We start from the raw sequence: 18,182 nt of genomic DNA, 5'->3' as shown, positions 1-18,182 counted from the left end.
AGTGCCCTTCGGGGGCCCTCTGGCTCCGCTTCTGACGGTGCTCTTCCACCTCTAGCTCATCCTGGTGGCCAGCGACCTGGGCCAGCCGGTGCCTTATGAGACCATGCAGCCCATGCAGGTGGCCCTGGATGACATCGACGACAACGAGCCCCTCTTCCTGAGGCCTCCAGTGAGCTCTCACCCATCCCCCACACCTGTCACGCCCACACAGGGACTCCCTGCCTGCAAGCACACATGTGCATGTCCTCCCTTCTGCACCCTTTACCATATACATATGTGGTTGCACCCAGGAACCTGCATACACTTAATAGAACAAATACTTACTGAGCAACTACTATTTCAAAGCACTACCCAGCTGTCAAAACGGACACAAATGCCGGACTCCTGGAGCTGACCCCTCATTGCACACACTGTACACGGGAAGCCTGAAGGTCAGCTCTGCTTCCCTGAGTTGGGGCTCAGCCCCTCGGGTGGACTCAGGCTCTCTGACTTGGTGCTTTTCCTTGTGTGCACCTGGGATGAGATGTTCCCTGGAGACGCATGTGCATATGAGACAGTGACCCCCGGTCCAGACATCCACTGAGGTGTTGGGAGGCCAGAGAACATGCCAAGCCCAGCCCTGCCCTCATGGAGGATGCCACAGGGTGACATCAGGGCAGAGCTGGGGTCTCCCAGGCCCTGCCTTTGCTCCCTTGAGGTTGTAGCCATTCTGCTCACCCCCTAAGGTGTGGACAGGAAGCTCCCTCAGCACCCACTAACGTCCTGCCTCGGGCCCTCTGGCGGGAGCTGGAAGCCGGGCCTTGCCTTGACCCCCCGTGATGACATTCCCCTCTCCCTGCAGAAAGGCAGCCCCCAGTACCAGTTGCTGACGGTGCCCGAGCACTCACCACGTGGCACCCTCGTGGGCAATGTGACCGGCGCTGTGGACGCGGACGAGGGCTCCAACGCCATTGTGTACTACTTCATCGCAGGTGGGGCCTGGTGGGGCCAGTGCCCTGCCTGCCTGGGGCTGGAGATGGCCCAGTGTGCCTGCCCCCTCACCCTGTGCCATGTCCCACCTTCAGCTGGGAACGAAGAGAAGAATTTCCATCTTCAGCCTGACGGGCGTCTGCTGGTGCTGAAGGACCTGGATCGGGAGCGCGAAGCCGTCTTCTCCTTCATTGTCAAGGCCTCGAGCAATCGCAGCTGGACACCTCCCCGGGGACCCGCACCAGACCTGGACCTGGTCACTGACCTCACCCTGCAGGAGGTGCGCGTCGTGCTAGAGGACATCAACGACCAGCCACCGCGCTTCACGAAGGCGGAGTATACTGCAGGTGCAGGCCTGGAGCCGGGGTGCCGGGTGCGGGGTGGCCCCCGCCCTACCACTTACACCACCGCCCGTTCCTGCAGGTGTGGCCACCGACGCCAAGATGGGCTCGGAGTTGATCCAGGTGCTGGCCCTGGACGCAGACATTGGCAACAACAGCCTGGTCTTCTACAGCATTCTGGCCATTCACTACTTCCGGGCCTTTGCCAATGACTCCGAGGACGTGGGCCAGGTCTTCACCATGGGTAGGGCCTCTGTCACTGCATGGAATGTCTCTGGAAGAGATGGGGTGGTCTGTTTGGGCACCACAGAGTATGGGTGGCCGGCCAGCCATGACAGTCTTTTCATTCATTCGCCCATCCACCTATTCAGCCAGTCAGCGATCATTCATTAATCCTTTTATTCAACCACCTATCCTTATCTACATCTACTCACCCACTTCCTCTTTATCTTTTTCTTCCCATTTCCTCCTCCACCCATTAGTCATTATCCATCCATCCATCCATCCATCCATCCATCTATCCATCCACCCATCTCTCCATTCTCCTTTCCTTATATCCACCTGACGTTCCATTTGGACGCCTCACCTTCCCGTGTTAGGCACTGTGCTAGGCACTGGGGAGCCAGCATTCAGAGTGTACTTGTACCTACAAGTGTGCATGTCTGCTGTGTACTTCCCTGTGTGGGTGGCTGAGCCCACAGGGTGTCCCATTACCTTACTTTCAGCCACAACCCCTTCCCTGCTCTTCTCTGTCTGTAGGACTCAATCCAGACTTCTTGGCCTGGCGTTCAAGGCTCACCAGGTCTTCTTCCTAATCCCCCTTTCTGGTTCTCATCCCCCTACTGCCCTTAAAGGCCCTGTGCCCATTCAAGCTGAACTGCTCACCCTTCCTTCAGCCTGCTGCACACCATCCTCCCCTGGGCCGTTGGTCCCTTTTCTTCACTTCCTGGATTACCATTCTGACCTCCACCTCTGCCTTCGATATGCTCCCCCCAACCATCCTTCAAAATCTAGGCCATCCCTGGCTGGGTGGCTCCGTTGGTTGGACACCAAAAAGTTACAAGTTCGATTCCCGGTCAGGACATAAAAGGTTGCAGGTTCGATCCCTGGTCAAAGCATATACAGGAGGCAATCAATTAATGTTTCTCTCTCTGTGAATTCAGTTTTAAAAAACAACAGCATATCCTCAGGTGAGGATTAAAAAAACAAACCTAGTTCATATGCCACCTTCTCCAGTCACACAACCAGACACCATCACTTTGTCCTCTGAGCGCCCATTGCTCTTATTTTAGAAAACAAAAACACAGAGAGGCTAAGTAGTGAAAGGTCACACAGCTGGAAAGTGGCAAATGTTAAACCCATGTCTACTGTCTTCTAAGAGAAGACTGGACTGGACCTCCTGTGGTCATCTCTCTACTGTCAAATTCTGAAGTTCATGTGGGGATACAGACAGACACTGAGGAGGCTCAGAAGGACCCCAGCAGGGGACACCAGATTCCCAAACTCATCATTCTTGGGCCAGCACACCCCACCGTTGTTTTGTTTAGTAAGCACAATGTTTAAATAAAAACGTAGCTCAGTAGTTAGAAATCAGGAGAGGTCGCTAGAAATCTATAGAAGCGTAGGTCTGGCAGCCACGCTGAGGTGGGTGCTGGGCTCTGCAGTTCCGGGTCCCCAGTCCTGCAGGCCCATGCTGCCTCCCCAGAAGTGTGTCTCCTGCCCCTGGACCTCACCCTGCCCCAGGGATTCTGGGGCACTGAGTGGCCCCTGAACTGCTCCCCACCCGTGGGCTCTTCCCGCAGGGAGCGTGGATGGCATCCTGCGCACCTTCGACCTCTTCATGGCCTACAGCCCCGGCTACTTTGTGGTGGACATCGTGGCCCAGGACCTGGCAGGCCACAACGACACGGCCATCATCGGCATCTACATCCTGAGGGATGACCAGCGCGTCAAGATCGTCATCAACGAGATCCCCGACCGTGTGCGTGGCTTTGAGGAGGAGTTCATCCGCCTGCTCTCCAACATCACCGGTGCCATTGTCAACACCGACGACGTGCAGGTGCCCACGGAACCCGCCCTGGGCTGGGGCAGTGGAGGGAGACTAGGCCACAGGAGGGACAGGGCATTGTGGGGCGGTCAGAGACATGGAAAGGGATGTATGTGCCCTCCATCATTTCCTACCTGCCTGGCCCCGAGGAAGGCCTTCCAGGTCTCTGGGCCTGTTTCCTATCTGGACGCTGGGGGGAATGATAGTGCCGGGAAGTGATGGGTATCACGCTGGTGATGGGTTTGTTGGTAAGGCAGGACAGGAGGGGCGCCTAGAAGAGGCCTGCCCAGCCCAGCCCAGCCCAGCCCTTGCACCTGCCACACCCCATCATGCCCCTTCTTGCCTAGTTCCATGTGGATAAGAAGGGTCGGGTGAACTTCGCACAGACAGAGCTGCTCATCCATGTGGTGAACCGAGAGACCAACCGCATCCTGGACGTGGACCGGTGAGTGGGGATCTGTGCTCAGAGTGTCGTCTGCCTCCCTGCCCTGGAGTGGGGAGGACCCGCCAACAGAGGCGTAACCAGCACCATCATGCCTGCTGTGTGGCGCTCTCCCCGGGATGTGGGTAGAGAGAACAGTTTGTGGGTATTAGCAGAGCTCTGCCCTTCTGAGCCTTACTCTCCCCATCTGTGCAATGGGAGCATTATACTGATTGTGAGGGATGTGAACTCTGTATGATACAAAGCTATCCTGGCTGGGTGGGCTTTAATCTTGCAAGGCTTGCGGGGGCTGAACCTTAGACGTCCAAATCAAGAACTGGGCAGCCTGGCCTGAGTGAGCAAGCGCTTGGGGGATGGCTGAGGATGGGGGCTGAGGCCCCTGCCCCTTGCCCAGGGTGATCCAGATGATCGACGAGAACAAGGAACAGCTGCGGAATCTTTTCCGGAACTACAATGTCATGGACGTGCAGCCTGCCATCTCTATCCAGCTGCCCGAAGACATGTCTGCCCTGCAGGTACCCCTGGTGGCACCTGCCCCACAGCCCCCTGCTCACCCTGGGTGCGCCCGCCCGCTCACGCCTGTCCTGTTTCCTCAGATGGCGATCATTGTCCTGGCCATCCTCCTCTTCCTGGCTGCCATGCTCTTCATCCTCATGAACTGGTACTACAGGACCGTGTGAGTGACCCCTGGCCCCGTCCTGACACTGGCTGACCAGCCAGCCCTCCTCCAGGGTATGCAGGCAGGCAGTGCCCGGAGATGCCAGCCCAGCCCCGCCTCCCTGACCAGCGCCTCTCTCTGCTTCTCTCCAGACACAAGAGGAAACTCAAAGCCATAGTGGCTGGCTCCGCAGGTGAGTGAGGGCTGCGATGGCTGGGAGGTCAGAGGTCAGGAGGGGCTCCCTGGGGAACTCAGATGGCCCTGGACTGGGCCAGGCTCCCCAGCAGAGCAGCTCCCTCCCCTCCATGCCCCGACTGCTCCCTGCAGGGAATCGTGGCTTCATCGACATCATGGACATGCCCAACACCAACAAGTATTCCTTTGACGGGTGAGTGGGGCCCCCAAGCCCTGCCTGGTGCACGTTGGGAAGGCCTGCCAGGGACCCAGCTGGGCGGAAACTTCCCTGCCGCCTCCCAGTGAGGGAACACGGACTAGCTAAACCTGGGGTGTGGGCGCCCCCTGGTGGGTTAAGCCACCCCTCTCTCTGCACCCTTAGAAACTGTGGCACTGAGCTGGGCTCCCAACCCTGATGGGCCCCAAGATTGAGGGGGGAGGGGGGGTTGGCTTCGGTCAGTGGGTGCAGTGAGGCTTCCAAACCAAAGCTCATCCAGTCAACATGTTGTCTTGTCCTGGTTCTAGTGGGATCCTAGGGGGAGGACGTACCCGCAGGTGCTGTGGGCAAGGGGCCTATACCCCCTCCCCTGCTCTGTGAAAGGGAAACAGGAAGGGGTGAGGGTGAGGCTGGCAGGGCATCTGTCCTCTCAAGCCTTCCATCCTCACCCCACCCCACCCCCACCTGCAGGGCCAACCCAGTATGGCTGGATCCTTTCTGCCGGAACCTGGAACTGGCCGCCCAGGCCGAGCACGAGGACGACCTGCCGGAGAACCTGAGCGAGATCGCCGACCTGTGGAGCAGCCCCACCCGCACCCACGTGAGCCTGGGCCAGGGGCAGGGCCAGGGGCAGAGGAAGGGTGGGTCTTCGTCAGCCCTGGCCAAGGAGCGGGTTTTCTAGGACAGCGGTCGCCAACCGGTGGTCCGTGGACCTCTGGTGGTCCTGAGGTCCGAAAGGTCGGCGACCGCTGTCCTCGGAGGTCCTCTGCCCGGCCTGGGGGTGGGCCTGCTCGCTGGCTACCTCTGTCCAGCCAGCATCCTCTCCCCCAGGGAACTTTCGGGCGTGAGCCAGCAGCAGTGAAACCTGACGAAGACCGCTACTTGCGGGCAGCCCTCCAGGAGTACGACAACATTGCCAAGCTGGGCCAGATCATCCGGGAGGGGCCCATCAAGGTGAGCGCTCCCTACAGACTCCTGCCCCCCTGCCCCGGAGCCTTAGCTAAGCTTGGGCCTGCTCCAGAGGATGCAGGGAGCGGGGACAGCGTTCTCCACCTCCAGGCTCAGCTAGACCCGGCCTCCACTGGGGCCAGAGCACCAGGGCAACGAGAGGGTCCCGGGCGGATCAGGCGCTGCTTCAGCCCGTGGTGCCCTTAGGACCAGGGTGCCATCCTGATCCTCTGCACTAGGGTTAGAGGCCTGTGTCTCCTAGACGCCCTGTCACCTTCCGTCACCCCCGTATGAGTTACCAGAACGAGGGGTGGGAGGCTGGGGGGCTGTGGTGGGGGGTTAACCTTCTCCCTCCCCCAGGGCTCGCTGCTGAAGGTGGTCCTGGAGGATTACCTGCGGCTCAAAAAGCTCTTTGCACAGCGGATGGTGCAAAAAGCCTCCTCCTGCCACTCCTCCATCTCCGAGGTAGCTGGGAGGGCAGGGAGCTGTGTGCCGTGCCCCAGTCCTGGGGGTGCTCGCTCGCTCTCTCTCTCTCGGGCTCTCCTGCTGCTCTCATCCTTCTCCGTCTCTGGAGCTCAGCAGCCAGGACCAGAGCAGTGGGTGGGGTACAGGACGTGACAGTGGGCTCTGCTTCCTGGGTGCTGCGGTGGGCTTTCCAGGGATGGGGTAGGCACCAGGAAGTGTTTCTCAGAGTTGAGGAACCCCAGAAAGATACTTTAAAGGGGTGATTTAAAGAAACTGGCTGTAGTTCAAATAGGTTCTCAAGTTTGTTTGCCTGTGGTGGTATGTCAACACCTGAAAAAGTCAGGTGAAACCCAGATCACCAGCTGGGCCAACATTCTCAAGTGAAAAGGGCCCAAGCTGAGCTCCACACAGAACCAAAGCTCCACCTGAGTGCCCGGCGCACCTCGGTCCCGTGGGAACTCTCGACCTGGCCACTCGTGTTGACCTTGCTTGAGGCCAACTTGGTAACAAACCCAGACACTGCAGCTGCATCACAGTGATTTTGTAGATAAAAGCGAATACACAAAATTCAACTCACAGGGAGCCCATACTCCCGAGAACACAGCCCCGTGAGTCCCAAGGTGCCCCCTGTACCAGCCGGAGACAGGCTGTTAGCGCCAGCGCAGGGTTCCTGTGCGCCATGGGGAGGAAGCAGGCGCGTGGCAGGTAGGACGCTGGGGCCACCCACCTGCTCACCCCCTGGGCCCCGCCCTGAGCGTGTGGGGGCCCCTGGACTCTTGCAGTTGATCCAGACGGAGCTGGAGGAGCCAGGGGAGCGCAGCCCGGGCCAGGGCAGCCTGCGCTTCTGCCAGCCGCCGCCGGAGCTCCAGGGGCCCGACGGGATCCACAGGGCGCACGGCAGCACGGGCACACTGCTGGCCACCGACCTCAGCAGCCTGCCCGAGGACGACCAGAAGGGTCTGGGCCGCTCCCTGGAGACGCTGACGGCGGCCGAGGCCAGTGCCTTCGAGCGCAACGCCCGCACCGAGTCCGCCAAATCCACGCCCCTGCACAAGCTTCGCGACGTGATCATGGAGAGCCCCCTGGAGATCACGGAGCTATGACTAGACGGGGGAGCCTCGCTGGTGTGAGCAGCACCAGGACCGTGGGGTGCGGACCCCTCCGGGCCGACCCTGGCTCACGACCTTGGGTTCGTCAGGTGGTGGCAGCCTGCCGTCTGCAGCTCAGATCCCACTTCTGCCAGGCACTCATTCAGCATCTGACCTCTACCTTCATAAAATTTGTTATTTTTTTAAGAAAACCAAACAAGAATGTTAACTGTCTAAGGATAAGGTAAGGAGCACCCCTGGGGGACGAGTTTAAGGACCAACTCAGCCCAGGCTGAACTGAAAGGCCAAGCAGACCCCCTTCCTCTCCCACCCCTCCCAGCCTGGCCTTGACTCAGACTTCCGTTCAAGTCTCACCGCGTCTCTGCCACGTCCGACTGGACACCCAGGTGGGGCAGTGACCCCTGCCTCCCCACCTGGACAAGGTTATTACCCACGAACCACGTTCTCTCCATTTCACTGGCTTCCCAAATGTACCGGCTCAAAAGGAGAAATGACTGATGTTCCCTTGGTTTTGAATGTAGAGTGTTCGTGTGTATTCCTTTTTAAATTAAGTTATTCCCTCAATATGTTCCCCTTGGTTTTACTGGTACTCACTGAACGTTTCTGGAATGGTCTGAATTTTAAAAAGAAAAACTCACAGGAACTGGCACTTGCTCTGGTAAACGACGGCGTGGCTGGCCTGGGAGGTGAGGGAGAAGGGTGAAGGGCACGGCGGCCCTGGCCTGGGTACCTCAGGGCAGACAGGTGGGACTTGACCCACTTTTCTTTCTCTGATCAAGAGGTGCCATGGGACTGCTGAGCACGGCCTTGGAGAGCTAATCAGAAACCAAACTTCTGGCTGAAATATCAGATCTGATTGACAGACTTTATTGTTAAATCACAGAAACTTTAGTGCAAAACAAAAAATCATTAAGTCCATTTAATGGCAACTGCAGGTCTTACTGTCCCGACAACCAGAAGTGCAACAGGAGAGTCAGCCACGGGGGAGGAGGCGGGGCAGCAGCCAAGGTCCCGAACAGCACGCCCAACAGGCCCGCTGCCTGGAAGCCAGAGGCTTAGGAGCCTGTCGTCCACACTTATGTCCAGGTCAAAAGCAATATCCACAGGATGGGTCAGGGCAAGGGGCTGTGATGCCCAGCGCACTGGTGGGCCGGCAGCAGCACAGAGCAGGCCTGAGGTGGTCACCACGGTCCACGAGTTCACTCACAAAAGCCAGGGGCAGAGGACCCCACACTGGGCTACGCAGGTTGCATTCAAGCAGATTTCCCTCCCACCCAAACCCACAGGACCAAACAAGACATCACCAGGAAAGACGCCGGAAAGCTGGATCGAAGGTTGGCCCAGGGCCAGCAAACCCAAACCTCACCCAGGTCTCCCGAGCAGCCGCTTTCAAAAATCTCTAGTTCAGTGCAAACCACACTGAGTAAGAAGCCTAATTATTTTGAGCCTCTAATCTTGCATACAAAGCAGCCTTTGTTTTGCTTTTTTGTCTAGCCACCCAGAAGCCCGGGGAGGTGCCCTCCTCAGCGTAGGCAGAGGCTACAGAAGCCAGCCCACCAGCGCCCAAGCCCCGGTCAGGGCTCAGCAAAGCCCGGCCAAGAGGACGGATGGCCTGTGAAGCAGCTCTGGCTGCTGCCAGCAGCGAGCCCCCTTCCCCCTCCAGGTACCCACATGCAAGGGCAGCTCAAAGGCCTCCAGGTGCAGGGCGTCATTGCCCACGTGGCAGGATGAAAAGGACACGGAAGCACTATGTCAGCGGCGGGCTGGGCGCCTCCGCGCTGACAGCAATGTTACACTAAGGGAGATGAGAAACAGCGTGAGGGGAGGGGGGCCTATTTTTATAACAAAGTCGATAGATCTGTGTTCATTCCCCCAGACATACAAGTAGGAACAGATGCTGTGGTTTCTCCAAGATGGAACATTCTTTCTAGTTCCACACGTGACGTTTGCAATGCTCGACGGCCTGACAGGAGAGAGAAAACTGGGTTAATCTTCAGATGACAACTCTACTCCTGGCCCATTCATGCATCAGATATCTCCCCCACATGGAGCCTGTTCATCTTGTCCTAGGTCAGGCGGATGGCACCAGACACGGAAGGCCCAGGACAGCAGCTCTTTTAAACCTGGGAGCACGTGCTTACACATGAGCACCCATGCAGGTAGGGCCCAGGACCCCTGCGTCCAGCCACACACGCCTAGGCCCCAGCATCAGCTGACAGGCTGCTCTGGAGGCCCCCAAGGTAGAACTCCTCCCTCGAGTCAGATTCACACCAGCTCAGGCCTTGAGAAATGGACCAGGACAGCAGCGGAAACCTGTCCCACCATGATGGCTGTGGACTGGGGCCTGGCTGCAGGAAGGAGCTAGACACGGCCATGACGGGCCTCACCACCCCTCCGTGCAGTGGCCCCAAATGATGCAATTTCCCCCAACCGGAGGAACTCTCACGAGGAAGAAAAAATTGCACAAAAGAACATTAGGTAACAGAGGCTGGTCCAAACATCCCCACCCAGGAAAACAGCGAGCGTAGGTCACCCAACTGGTGGCTACCCAGCCAGGATGGTGCCACAGCACCCTGGAGCCATCAGGCAGGTGCCAACTCTCAGGGCCTTTCTAAACAGCTCTGCTCGGCCTTGGGTGAAGATTCAGGCCAGGCTCCAGCCAGGGCAAAAGTGGCCCCCGAGGGGCATGAGGACTTACGCAAGGATTGGGGCAATGAACCCAAAGAGGCCTTGTGCAATCCCTGGGGGGACCTCGTGCAAATCTGACTCTCTCATAGGGAACTGGAGGCGAAGGAAGAGCAGGAACAAAAGCAGTATTCAAGAATAGCTACCCCTTCCCTCCTGAGACAAGAACACAGCTAGCCCTGCCTTGACTGGGAAGCCAGGAGTGAGCCTAATTGCCTCTCTTGGCCTCAGGTTTCTCACTAGCAAAGACGGGGTAGAGAATGGCCCTGAGGCCCCTGTTAAAGCAGGATTCCCACCGGCAAGGCAGGCCTGTGGAGCAGGTGCTGAGCTACTCACATTGCACAAGGCCGCTGTCTCCATGTTCTGGCACCAGTAGCTTGGGCCCCAGACACACTTCTCCGTTCCCAAAAGAGGCTTATCGGCTCTGGGGCAGGCTCCAACTTTCTATATGAGGAAAAGGGAGCACAAAAGGGGAAGATTAGATCTGCCGGACTAATCCTTTACAGCCCTGAAATGATCAGCTTCTAGAAGCAGCGAGAACCAGAGCTCCGATGTGCACTTTCAAAAACCATCAGGGTTACCAAGTGGTGGGCCTAGAGCCTGGTTCTCGAACTTCTTGGCTTTCTCACACCCCATCCCAGAGCCTCTGGCCCATGGCCCACAGCCCACACAGCACCCCAGGTCGCGTGCCCCCGAACCAGCGCTCAGAGCTCACCGAGCACACGTAGGTCGGCTCCATCACCTCCACCAGGATTTCTATCAGCATGGGCTCGTACTCGGTCACAAACTGATCACACTGAGAAGCAAGCAGGGACACAGGTCCAGGTCAAGGTGTGCCCAGAAGAGGGGGAACATAAAAGGAGGGAGCTGGGCATGCTCTTCCCCATGATTTCTAGCCCAGTGGCCCCAGGGCCTCCTCCCCAGAGCCCCACCCACACGCGGCCTCATTTGCTTGTGTTATTTTCCCCCAGTGGCTCCATGTGAGCCAACTGATTGCCTCTGAGAAAAGGCCACTGGGCTCCACGCATCCAGGCAGAAATGGCTTCAAAACTTCAGTCCAGGGCACAGCCCAGCCCTGCACTGCCCAGGGAGGTGGGATTCGGGCAGAGCTGCCCGGGGCATACCTGATTCTTGTATGGGTCAGGCAGGAAGCTGCAGCCTTTCTCAAGAGCAGCCAGGATCTCCTCCTTTGTGCTGTTTTTCTCCAGGTTGTTGTCCAAATAGCCAACCAGCTTTTTGCACACCTCACAGAAGGCCCCATCCTTCTGCTGAGTCACACGTGCTGTGCAAGAGAGCACGGGCTCAGTGCCGGCAGGGCCCCCCACACCCCCGAGGGGCCGCCCAGCCTCACTCCCACTGGGCTCACCGGTCAGTGCAGGCAGCCCCTGCTTGGTGCAGAGCTGGAGCATGCTGCACACCAGCTCAGGGCTCGCCTCCTGCAGGAGGATCGACAGGATGGAGCGGCCGTAAGTGTCCACCACCTCTTGGCACTCTTCGGACAAGGATTTGGGCAATTTTGAGCACACTTTATCAAAAGCGTGAATTATTTCTTCCTGAAACACAAGAGGATCACGTGGGAAGATGGAAGGCTGGGTAGGGGTGGGAGAGATTCTGAAAATACGAACATGACTAGGAAACCAGTCAACAGCAAGATGCCGTTTCCTCCTGCAAAAGACAAGAGCTACAGAGCAGGGCAGAGTGGCCTCCTCCAGCCACAGCCCAGAGGATCCAGGGGTGGGAAATGGGGATAGGTTCCCAGGCTGGTGCCCAGAGCAGCAAGGACCAAGCCCACCTATTTCTGCTGGGTTCTCCCACTGGGCCATTCTAGCTCCAGGGACCCAGGACAGCGCCTCCCTCTGCCAGGAGGCAGCATTCCGGAAACCCACATACCTCAGTCTTGTTGCTGTCGATCATCTTGACCACCTCCTTCACCACGTATTCACACATCTCGCAGACAACATCCTCCTTCGCCTGCACCAGGCCCTTCTGTGGAGGGTAAGAGAACATGTGAATGCTGAGACCCTCACCTCAGCCCTTGGTCCTGCTCCTCTGAAGGAGAGGGGACTCAGAGGCAAGGACAGGTTAACATCGCAAAGGGCCACCGCCTACTGAGTCACCAGGAAGTGCGGCGTCCTCCCAGTGTCTCAGGTCCAGTCCCTCTTGTTTCTATGATGCAGGAGACCCATCCCTTTCACCAATCCTTCCCCACCACCTCCTCCACCACCCCCGCCCCCAACCAGGAATTTACACTTCAGGTAAAATGTGCAGGAATCCATACTTCAGTGAAAGCAGTGAACTGTCCTCCCACCCCAAAGAGCTGCCGTCCCATGTGATGCTGTGTTTGGTTACAATTATTTCATCAGTCAGCGTCCGTCCTGGGGAGTGGACAGGGGCGCATGAACAAAATAAGGACTCGCTATTTAGAAGCCAGTTTTAAACACATTTCAGGTCTGCTCTTGAATTTCAAGTCTCAGTAACACCTGAAACTGCTTTTCGAGAGCCTGCCTTTATTAAGGCAACACTGCTGAATAGGACTTTCTGTGACAACGGAAACATTCCCATCCCTGCTGTCAAATACAGCAGTCACCAGCCACTCTCTACCGAGCACCTGCGTTTTCTTTTTAAATCCGTACCCCAACAATAAAGATTAAAAAAAAAAATCCTTATCCAAGAACATGCTTAGAGAGAGGGAGGGAGTGAGAGGGGAAACATTGATCCATTGCCTCCCCACACACCCCGACTGGGGATCAAACTTGCAACCAGGGTATGTGCCCTAACCAGGACTCAAACCTGCAACCCTTTGGTGCGCGGACAACACTTAACCAACAGAGCTTCACCAGGCAGGGCCTGAATTTTTTTTAATTTTAATTTTGTTTAAATGTAAGTCATGTGACTAGATTACAAGCTATAACTCTCCCTTTTCTCTGGCCATTAATTCTGTCAGCCAGGTGGGCAAAGGCCTATGAGCATCTCAACACTTGAGCCTTCCTGTAGGCCACACGCTGCACCTGCTGAGGGAGGGCAGGAGAGGGAGGCAACACAGCCGAAGGAGAGTGACGTGGGAAGTTCTGGAACAAGAAGTGCATGCATGTGCCTCGTGGTACGATATCACGTGGCTGGGCCCCCAAGCGGCAGACCTTCCCCACAGGCCACATGTGTCTATTAAAAAGAGAAAAAAATGTTTCCCCTAAGTGGGAGCCCTGAACAACTTTAAAATCATTTTGTGTGAGAATTTTCAGGTGAAAATATTCAAGAACACCCGAATTGTGAGGAATATATTTATTTTTATAATATTCATTGCAAACTGATTGTTTTAAATTCAAAGTATCGTGGCGTGTGGGATGGTTTCCGTTTTGGACGTATGGCAGTTAACTGGTTAAGAGCTAGACTGCAGGCCCCAGGAACACAAGGACAGTTTTGTTCACCACGGCAGGTGGGCTGTTCTAGGCCTCCGTCTCTCAAACACTGCCTGACCCATAAGGCGTGCTGAATATAAACGGATTATGGAATAAAGGAGGCTTGTCACCAAGTGAAACAAAACAGATGCCCGTGTGTGCAGATAGCACCCGGAGAGGCTTTGGGGGTCTGGGAATAGCAAGTCTGTACTATGGCTACCGTGGGGGATCCACAGAGAGCACATCCTAAGAGAATCAGGCTGGAGCCAGGCACTGGAAAATGATCTGAATGACGTGCTAAAATGTAGACTCGATCCCTTGAGCGCTGGGGTTGATAACCACGGCAATAAATGTACTCGATACGGCGTTGGCCAGTACAAAACAGTAACACCGGTACCTTAATGGGCTCCACCAGTTCCAGAGCAGGGATGACATTCTCCGAGACCACTTTGGCAGGGACCAGAGGCTGCATGGGCATCTCCTGCTCACAGAACCCGACCATTACACAAATGTCCTTGGGTTGCTAGAGAGAGCACAGAAAAGGCAGTCAGACACAGGCCTGCACCCACCGCCCGAGTCCCACTCTCTATGCTCCCAAGGAGCTCCCTGTTCCCAATGTCAAGGGCTGATACTGTAAAAACTCCATATTAAATCCAAAGGAGCAAGTGCAAATGCAGATGGACCCGTTTCATGTGGGGGAGGAGGCCGCACAAAGCTCCGGGGGAGGTCAGACAGAGCGTTGTCCCTGCTGCAACCAGGGAAGCAAGACTCCCACCCCCGAGGTTAACGGTGATCAGTCATCCCCAAGGACACTGGCCTGCTCTAGAGCCTGCTTTTCAGGTGCGCTCAGTGGGAAGTAAGCTCTATGTTCTTTCTGGAGGAGGAACTCTAATGCTCATAAACTAACAGAAAGCCAAACGTGTTATAAATAAAACCACACCGGGTCATTCGATGGCAGGACCATTTACAATGATGCACTAAGGGGAGATGTTAGCTTTTCAAAAAACCACATCCTATGTTCACAATTACACAAACACAGTTGAACGAAAACCCAGTTCCCCAAATTAATGAATCCTTCAAGTCACCAGATTGATCCCTTTTCCCAACCAGACACCAAGCCACAGAGAACTAGATAGTTTGGACAACATCTTGACCATTTCACTGTACGATGGCCAAGAGCAAGGAAAGTATACATGGTGTGTATACTTTGTAAACCAAATGCCACCAGTGACTAGCTCTGGGCCTGGTGGCATTTGCCTCCCACCACCAAACCAGCGGGAGCAGGATTGCTAACAGTGAGGCCCGGGAAGGGAAGAGAGCTAGATCATGGTTACGGTTCACCTTGTGTAAATACCAAGAAGGCTCCAGAATAAATTAAGGGTGGGGGCGTTTGAAAGAGTATTTGAAGTACCCTGTCTGTGGCACACTTTAAGAATGGGGGAAAAGTCCGGCCGGCGTGGCTCAGTGGTTGAGCATTGACCTATGAACCAGGAGGTCACGGTTCGATTCCCAATCAGGGCTCATGCCCGGGTTGCAGGCTCCATCCCCAGTGTGGGGTGTGCAGGAGGCAACCAATCAGTGATTCTCATCATTGATGTGTGTGTCTCTCTCTCCCTCTCCCTTCCACTCTAAAATCAATAAAAATATAGTTTAAATAAATAAAAGAATGGGGGGGAGGGGACAGAATGTGGCTAAAGATAGAGCAACCTTTTTGAAAACAGACAAAAAGCCCAGTTGGTGTTGCTCAGTGGTTGACCGTTGACCTACAAACCAGCCCAGACATGTGCCGTGACCTCCTGGTTTGTAGGTCAACGGTCAGAGGGGATCTGCCAGAGGGGATCATGCATACAAAAGGGATGAGCAAAAGAGCTACAAGCAGCTCAATCCCCAGTGCGGGGTGTGCAGGAGGCAGCTGTCTGTCTTTCACTCCCTCTCCCTTCTCTAAAATTAATAAAAATATTTTTTTTAAAAAAATCAAAGATTGAAGTGGGCTGCTTTGTCTCAGATCAGCTTTGTTCCATGAGGCGGCCTATGTGAAAATTCAGCTATTTCAGCCAAATCTCCCACTAGACTTCAAAAAACCTTTGAAAAATCTTCAGTTCCAGTGCTCAAAAGGAGGCAATGCTCAGTACAGCCCCAAAAGGGCACCTGGCTCCATTAAGTCTGGTCTGATGGCTCAGCATCCCCCACTTTATGCCACACGGCCTAGCTCACAGGCCGTCTGCTGTGGCTCCTGGATCTGCAGGACCTCATCCCCAGACGGGCAGAAGCCGAAACCAAGAGACTGTCTCCCCGCTCTGGATCCAGCAGACGGGACAGTCCGCTCACTATTTGCAATTGATGTGTTCACGCAGGAGCAGCATTTCTGGGGCATGGAAAACAGGAGGAGGACCTGCTGTGCTCCCAAGGCCTACAGTGCAGGAAGCTGCGGCATCTTGGGGACCACCCATGGTCCCCATCATTACTGGTGGCCTGGCATTTGGCCCACTGGGCACTGATCTGGCTCAGGGTGTGTGGCTCCTGAAGGGGAGACGGAACCCCCGCCACCTCAAATGCTGCGTTACAGGGAAGAGATGCAGAAGCTCCCTGCCAGCCTATACACCCGGAGAGGGACCCTGCCTTCCCCAGTCTCTCCCTGGATCTGCCAGAGGGGATCATGCATACAAAAGGGATGAGCAAAAGAGCTACAAGCAGCAGCCAACCACTACTCCAAGCAAATCCCCATCACATACCTGATCCTGCTGTTGAATAAAAAAACAGGAAATCGGAGATAAAATAAGAGAAAGGAAAGGACACAACAGTTAAGAAAAAAATTAAAACAATGATCAAGCAGTTAATGAGGTTTAGGATATCACCAGAAGTTTAGGGGAACCATCCTTCAGTCACAAATCAAACACCTACCTTGTTCCTACTACTGAGTGCACACTGGGCCCTACCAACTCCTCTGGCCCTCCTTACTGGACAGGTCACACCTCCAGCTTGTGTGTGCACCGTCCCATGACCCTGGCACAACAAATCATGTTCCTAACACCGGGCAGCAGGTCCCCAGAGAATGCCACATTATGAAGCGCTCTCATCCCCAGAAGCCTAACCCCACCACACCTGCAGGGCCCTCCCCTCAGGTTGGTGATGAGCAGCAAAATGGAACAAGGCACAGGCCGCCCAACTTAGGGGAGAGTGTTATAAAACACACCTGGAGGGGTTAGGGACTCGAGCCACGCTCTCCTCTGCCCAGGTCTCCCAGCAACCTACCCCAGTGGCCAAAGGCCAGACTGGAAGGCTGGTTTGACACTCTATCAAAAGCCTGGCACTTTGCTTCAGCAATTTCAGTTTTAATGACCTATACTCGGAAAAACAGGGATTTAGCTGCTCATCATGCCTTTTATCCAAAGGCAAACCTGCAAACAACCCAAACACCCAGCCACAGGGGACTGGGTATATAAATTACCTTTAGTCGCACAGTGAAATATTATGCAACCACTTAAAAATCATTTGTACAAAATATTTAATGACCAATATAATTTTAGGTTAAAAATGCAAACTACTTGCCCTAACCGGTTTGGCTCAGTGGATAGAGCATCGGCCTGTGGACTGAAGGGTCCAAGGTTCGATTCTGGTCAAGGGCATGTACCTTGGTTTCGGGCACATCCCCAGTAGGGGGTGTGCAGGAGGCTAACTGATGGATGTTTCTCTCTCATCGATGTTTCTAACTCTCTATCCCTCTCCCTTCCTCTCTGTAAAAAATCAGTAAAATATATATTTTTTTAAATGCAAACTACAAAATTTGTAGAATATAAAATATGACCCCACTGATGTTTTCTTAAACCTCAAATGATTTTCAATTTGGGAAGTATTATCCTATTTTCAAAGAATGTATATGCAGTATAATTTTTACAATGAGAAACATTTTTTAGCTAGCTATGAGGAAGTACTAATCAGATCAAGTCACACCAAAGGCTTTTTCCTACTCTCGCTGCTGCCTCTGTGAGCCGCCGTGGAACAAGGTGCAGTGTGAGTAGTAATCCCAAATAACCTCTATTGTGACTGGATGGAGTCTGCGTGGTTAGAGCAGGACCAGAGAGTAAATCTTTTAGGTTTTGCGAGCATTAAGGTCTCAACTACTCAACTTTGCTGCTGTAGTGCAAAATAGGCATTGCTATGTTCCAATAAAACTACCAAACAGTCCCTGGTTAGAGAATAAACTCAAGAACTATAGGCCAATCTCAACTAATCAGAAGCAAGCATGACAGAAAGGAAAAAGTGCAACCCACCCCTCCATCCCTCCAGGTTAGGCCTCAGGAGGCCAGAGCATGTTCCCAAAGGAACGATGCTTCAGACCACGCTGCTCCGTGCAGTTTTCTGCATGAAGCTGGCTAGCTGATGGTACCTCCTAGCTCTGATCATGAAGGGATGTCCCCACCACCTGGGTACATCAGAGGCAAGAGTGAGCGCTAACACTGCTGCAGAGTGTGGGACCAGCTCTAAGAGGCTGCAACACAGCGGTTCTCAGGCCTGGCCTAGCTACCGAGCAGACCATGCCCATGAGGCCAAGGGTGAAAGCCAAATGCTAGAAATCTGATGGGCAGCTCACACGGGCACAGCACATGAACATTCACAAGGTGAGGAGGCCAGGGCAGTGGTGAGGGTGGTCAAGCTAGGAAAGGGAAAGGGGAGATAGGGAGCTGCAGCTGGAGAGTCAGCTAGTCACAAAGGGCTCATTTTAGCCCAGTTT

At 55.0% G+C, this 18,182-nt stretch overlaps 2 protein-coding genes across 4 annotated transcripts in view; one reads left to right on the top strand and one right to left on the bottom strand.

Annotated features, from left to right (window-relative positions):
• CDH23 (cadherin related 23) overlaps window positions 1-7,948 on the top strand; it is a 363,598-nt gene extending 355,650 nt beyond the window's left edge. For 2 of the 3 annotated variants that reach the window (XM_028151376.2, XM_054728836.1), the window contains 14 exons: window positions 56-169; window positions 842-971; window positions 1,065-1,316; window positions 1,393-1,554; window positions 3,113-3,369; window positions 3,705-3,802; window positions 4,194-4,314; window positions 4,396-4,475; window positions 4,610-4,650; window positions 4,785-4,845; window positions 5,320-5,449; window positions 5,680-5,802; window positions 6,157-6,261; window positions 7,044-7,948. In XM_028151376.2, coding sequence (XP_028007177.2) covers window positions 56-169; window positions 842-971; window positions 1,065-1,316; window positions 1,393-1,554; window positions 3,113-3,369; window positions 3,705-3,802; window positions 4,194-4,314; window positions 4,396-4,475; window positions 4,610-4,650; window positions 4,785-4,845; window positions 5,320-5,449; window positions 5,680-5,802; window positions 6,157-6,261; window positions 7,044-7,364 — 1,995 coding nt within the window. In that variant the 3' untranslated portion in view covers window positions 7,365-7,948. The remainder of the gene's footprint in view (window positions 1-55; window positions 170-841; window positions 972-1,064; window positions 1,317-1,392; window positions 1,555-3,112; window positions 3,370-3,704; window positions 3,803-4,193; window positions 4,315-4,395; window positions 4,476-4,609; window positions 4,651-4,784; window positions 4,846-5,319; window positions 5,450-5,679; window positions 5,803-6,156; window positions 6,262-7,043) is intronic. The other variant, XM_054728837.1, reaches the window with a different exon arrangement.
• Window positions 7,949-8,216: 268 nt separating this feature from the next.
• Window positions 8,217-18,182, bottom strand: part of PSAP (prosaposin) — a 31,329-nt gene continuing 21,363 nt past the window's right edge. The window contains exons 8-14 of the mRNA XM_054728838.1: window positions 13,848-13,973; window positions 11,946-12,041; window positions 11,422-11,608; window positions 11,180-11,337; window positions 10,771-10,851; window positions 10,392-10,499; window positions 8,217-9,333 (exon numbers count right to left, since the gene is read on the bottom strand). Of these exons, the coding sequence (XP_054584813.1) occupies window positions 9,298-9,333; window positions 10,392-10,499; window positions 10,771-10,851; window positions 11,180-11,337; window positions 11,422-11,608; window positions 11,946-12,041; window positions 13,848-13,973 (792 nt within the window). The 3' untranslated portion in view covers window positions 8,217-9,297. The remainder of the gene's footprint in view (window positions 9,334-10,391; window positions 10,500-10,770; window positions 10,852-11,179; window positions 11,338-11,421; window positions 11,609-11,945; window positions 12,042-13,847; window positions 13,974-18,182) is intronic.

Source organism: Eptesicus fuscus, chromosome 17 (genome assembly GCF_027574615.1).
Source record: "Eptesicus fuscus isolate TK198812 chromosome 17, DD_ASM_mEF_20220401, whole genome shotgun sequence".
In the NCBI taxonomy this organism is placed as follows: domain Eukaryota; kingdom Metazoa; phylum Chordata; class Mammalia; order Chiroptera; family Vespertilionidae; genus Eptesicus; species Eptesicus fuscus.
This window is presented reverse-complemented; position numbering and strand designations above follow the sequence as displayed.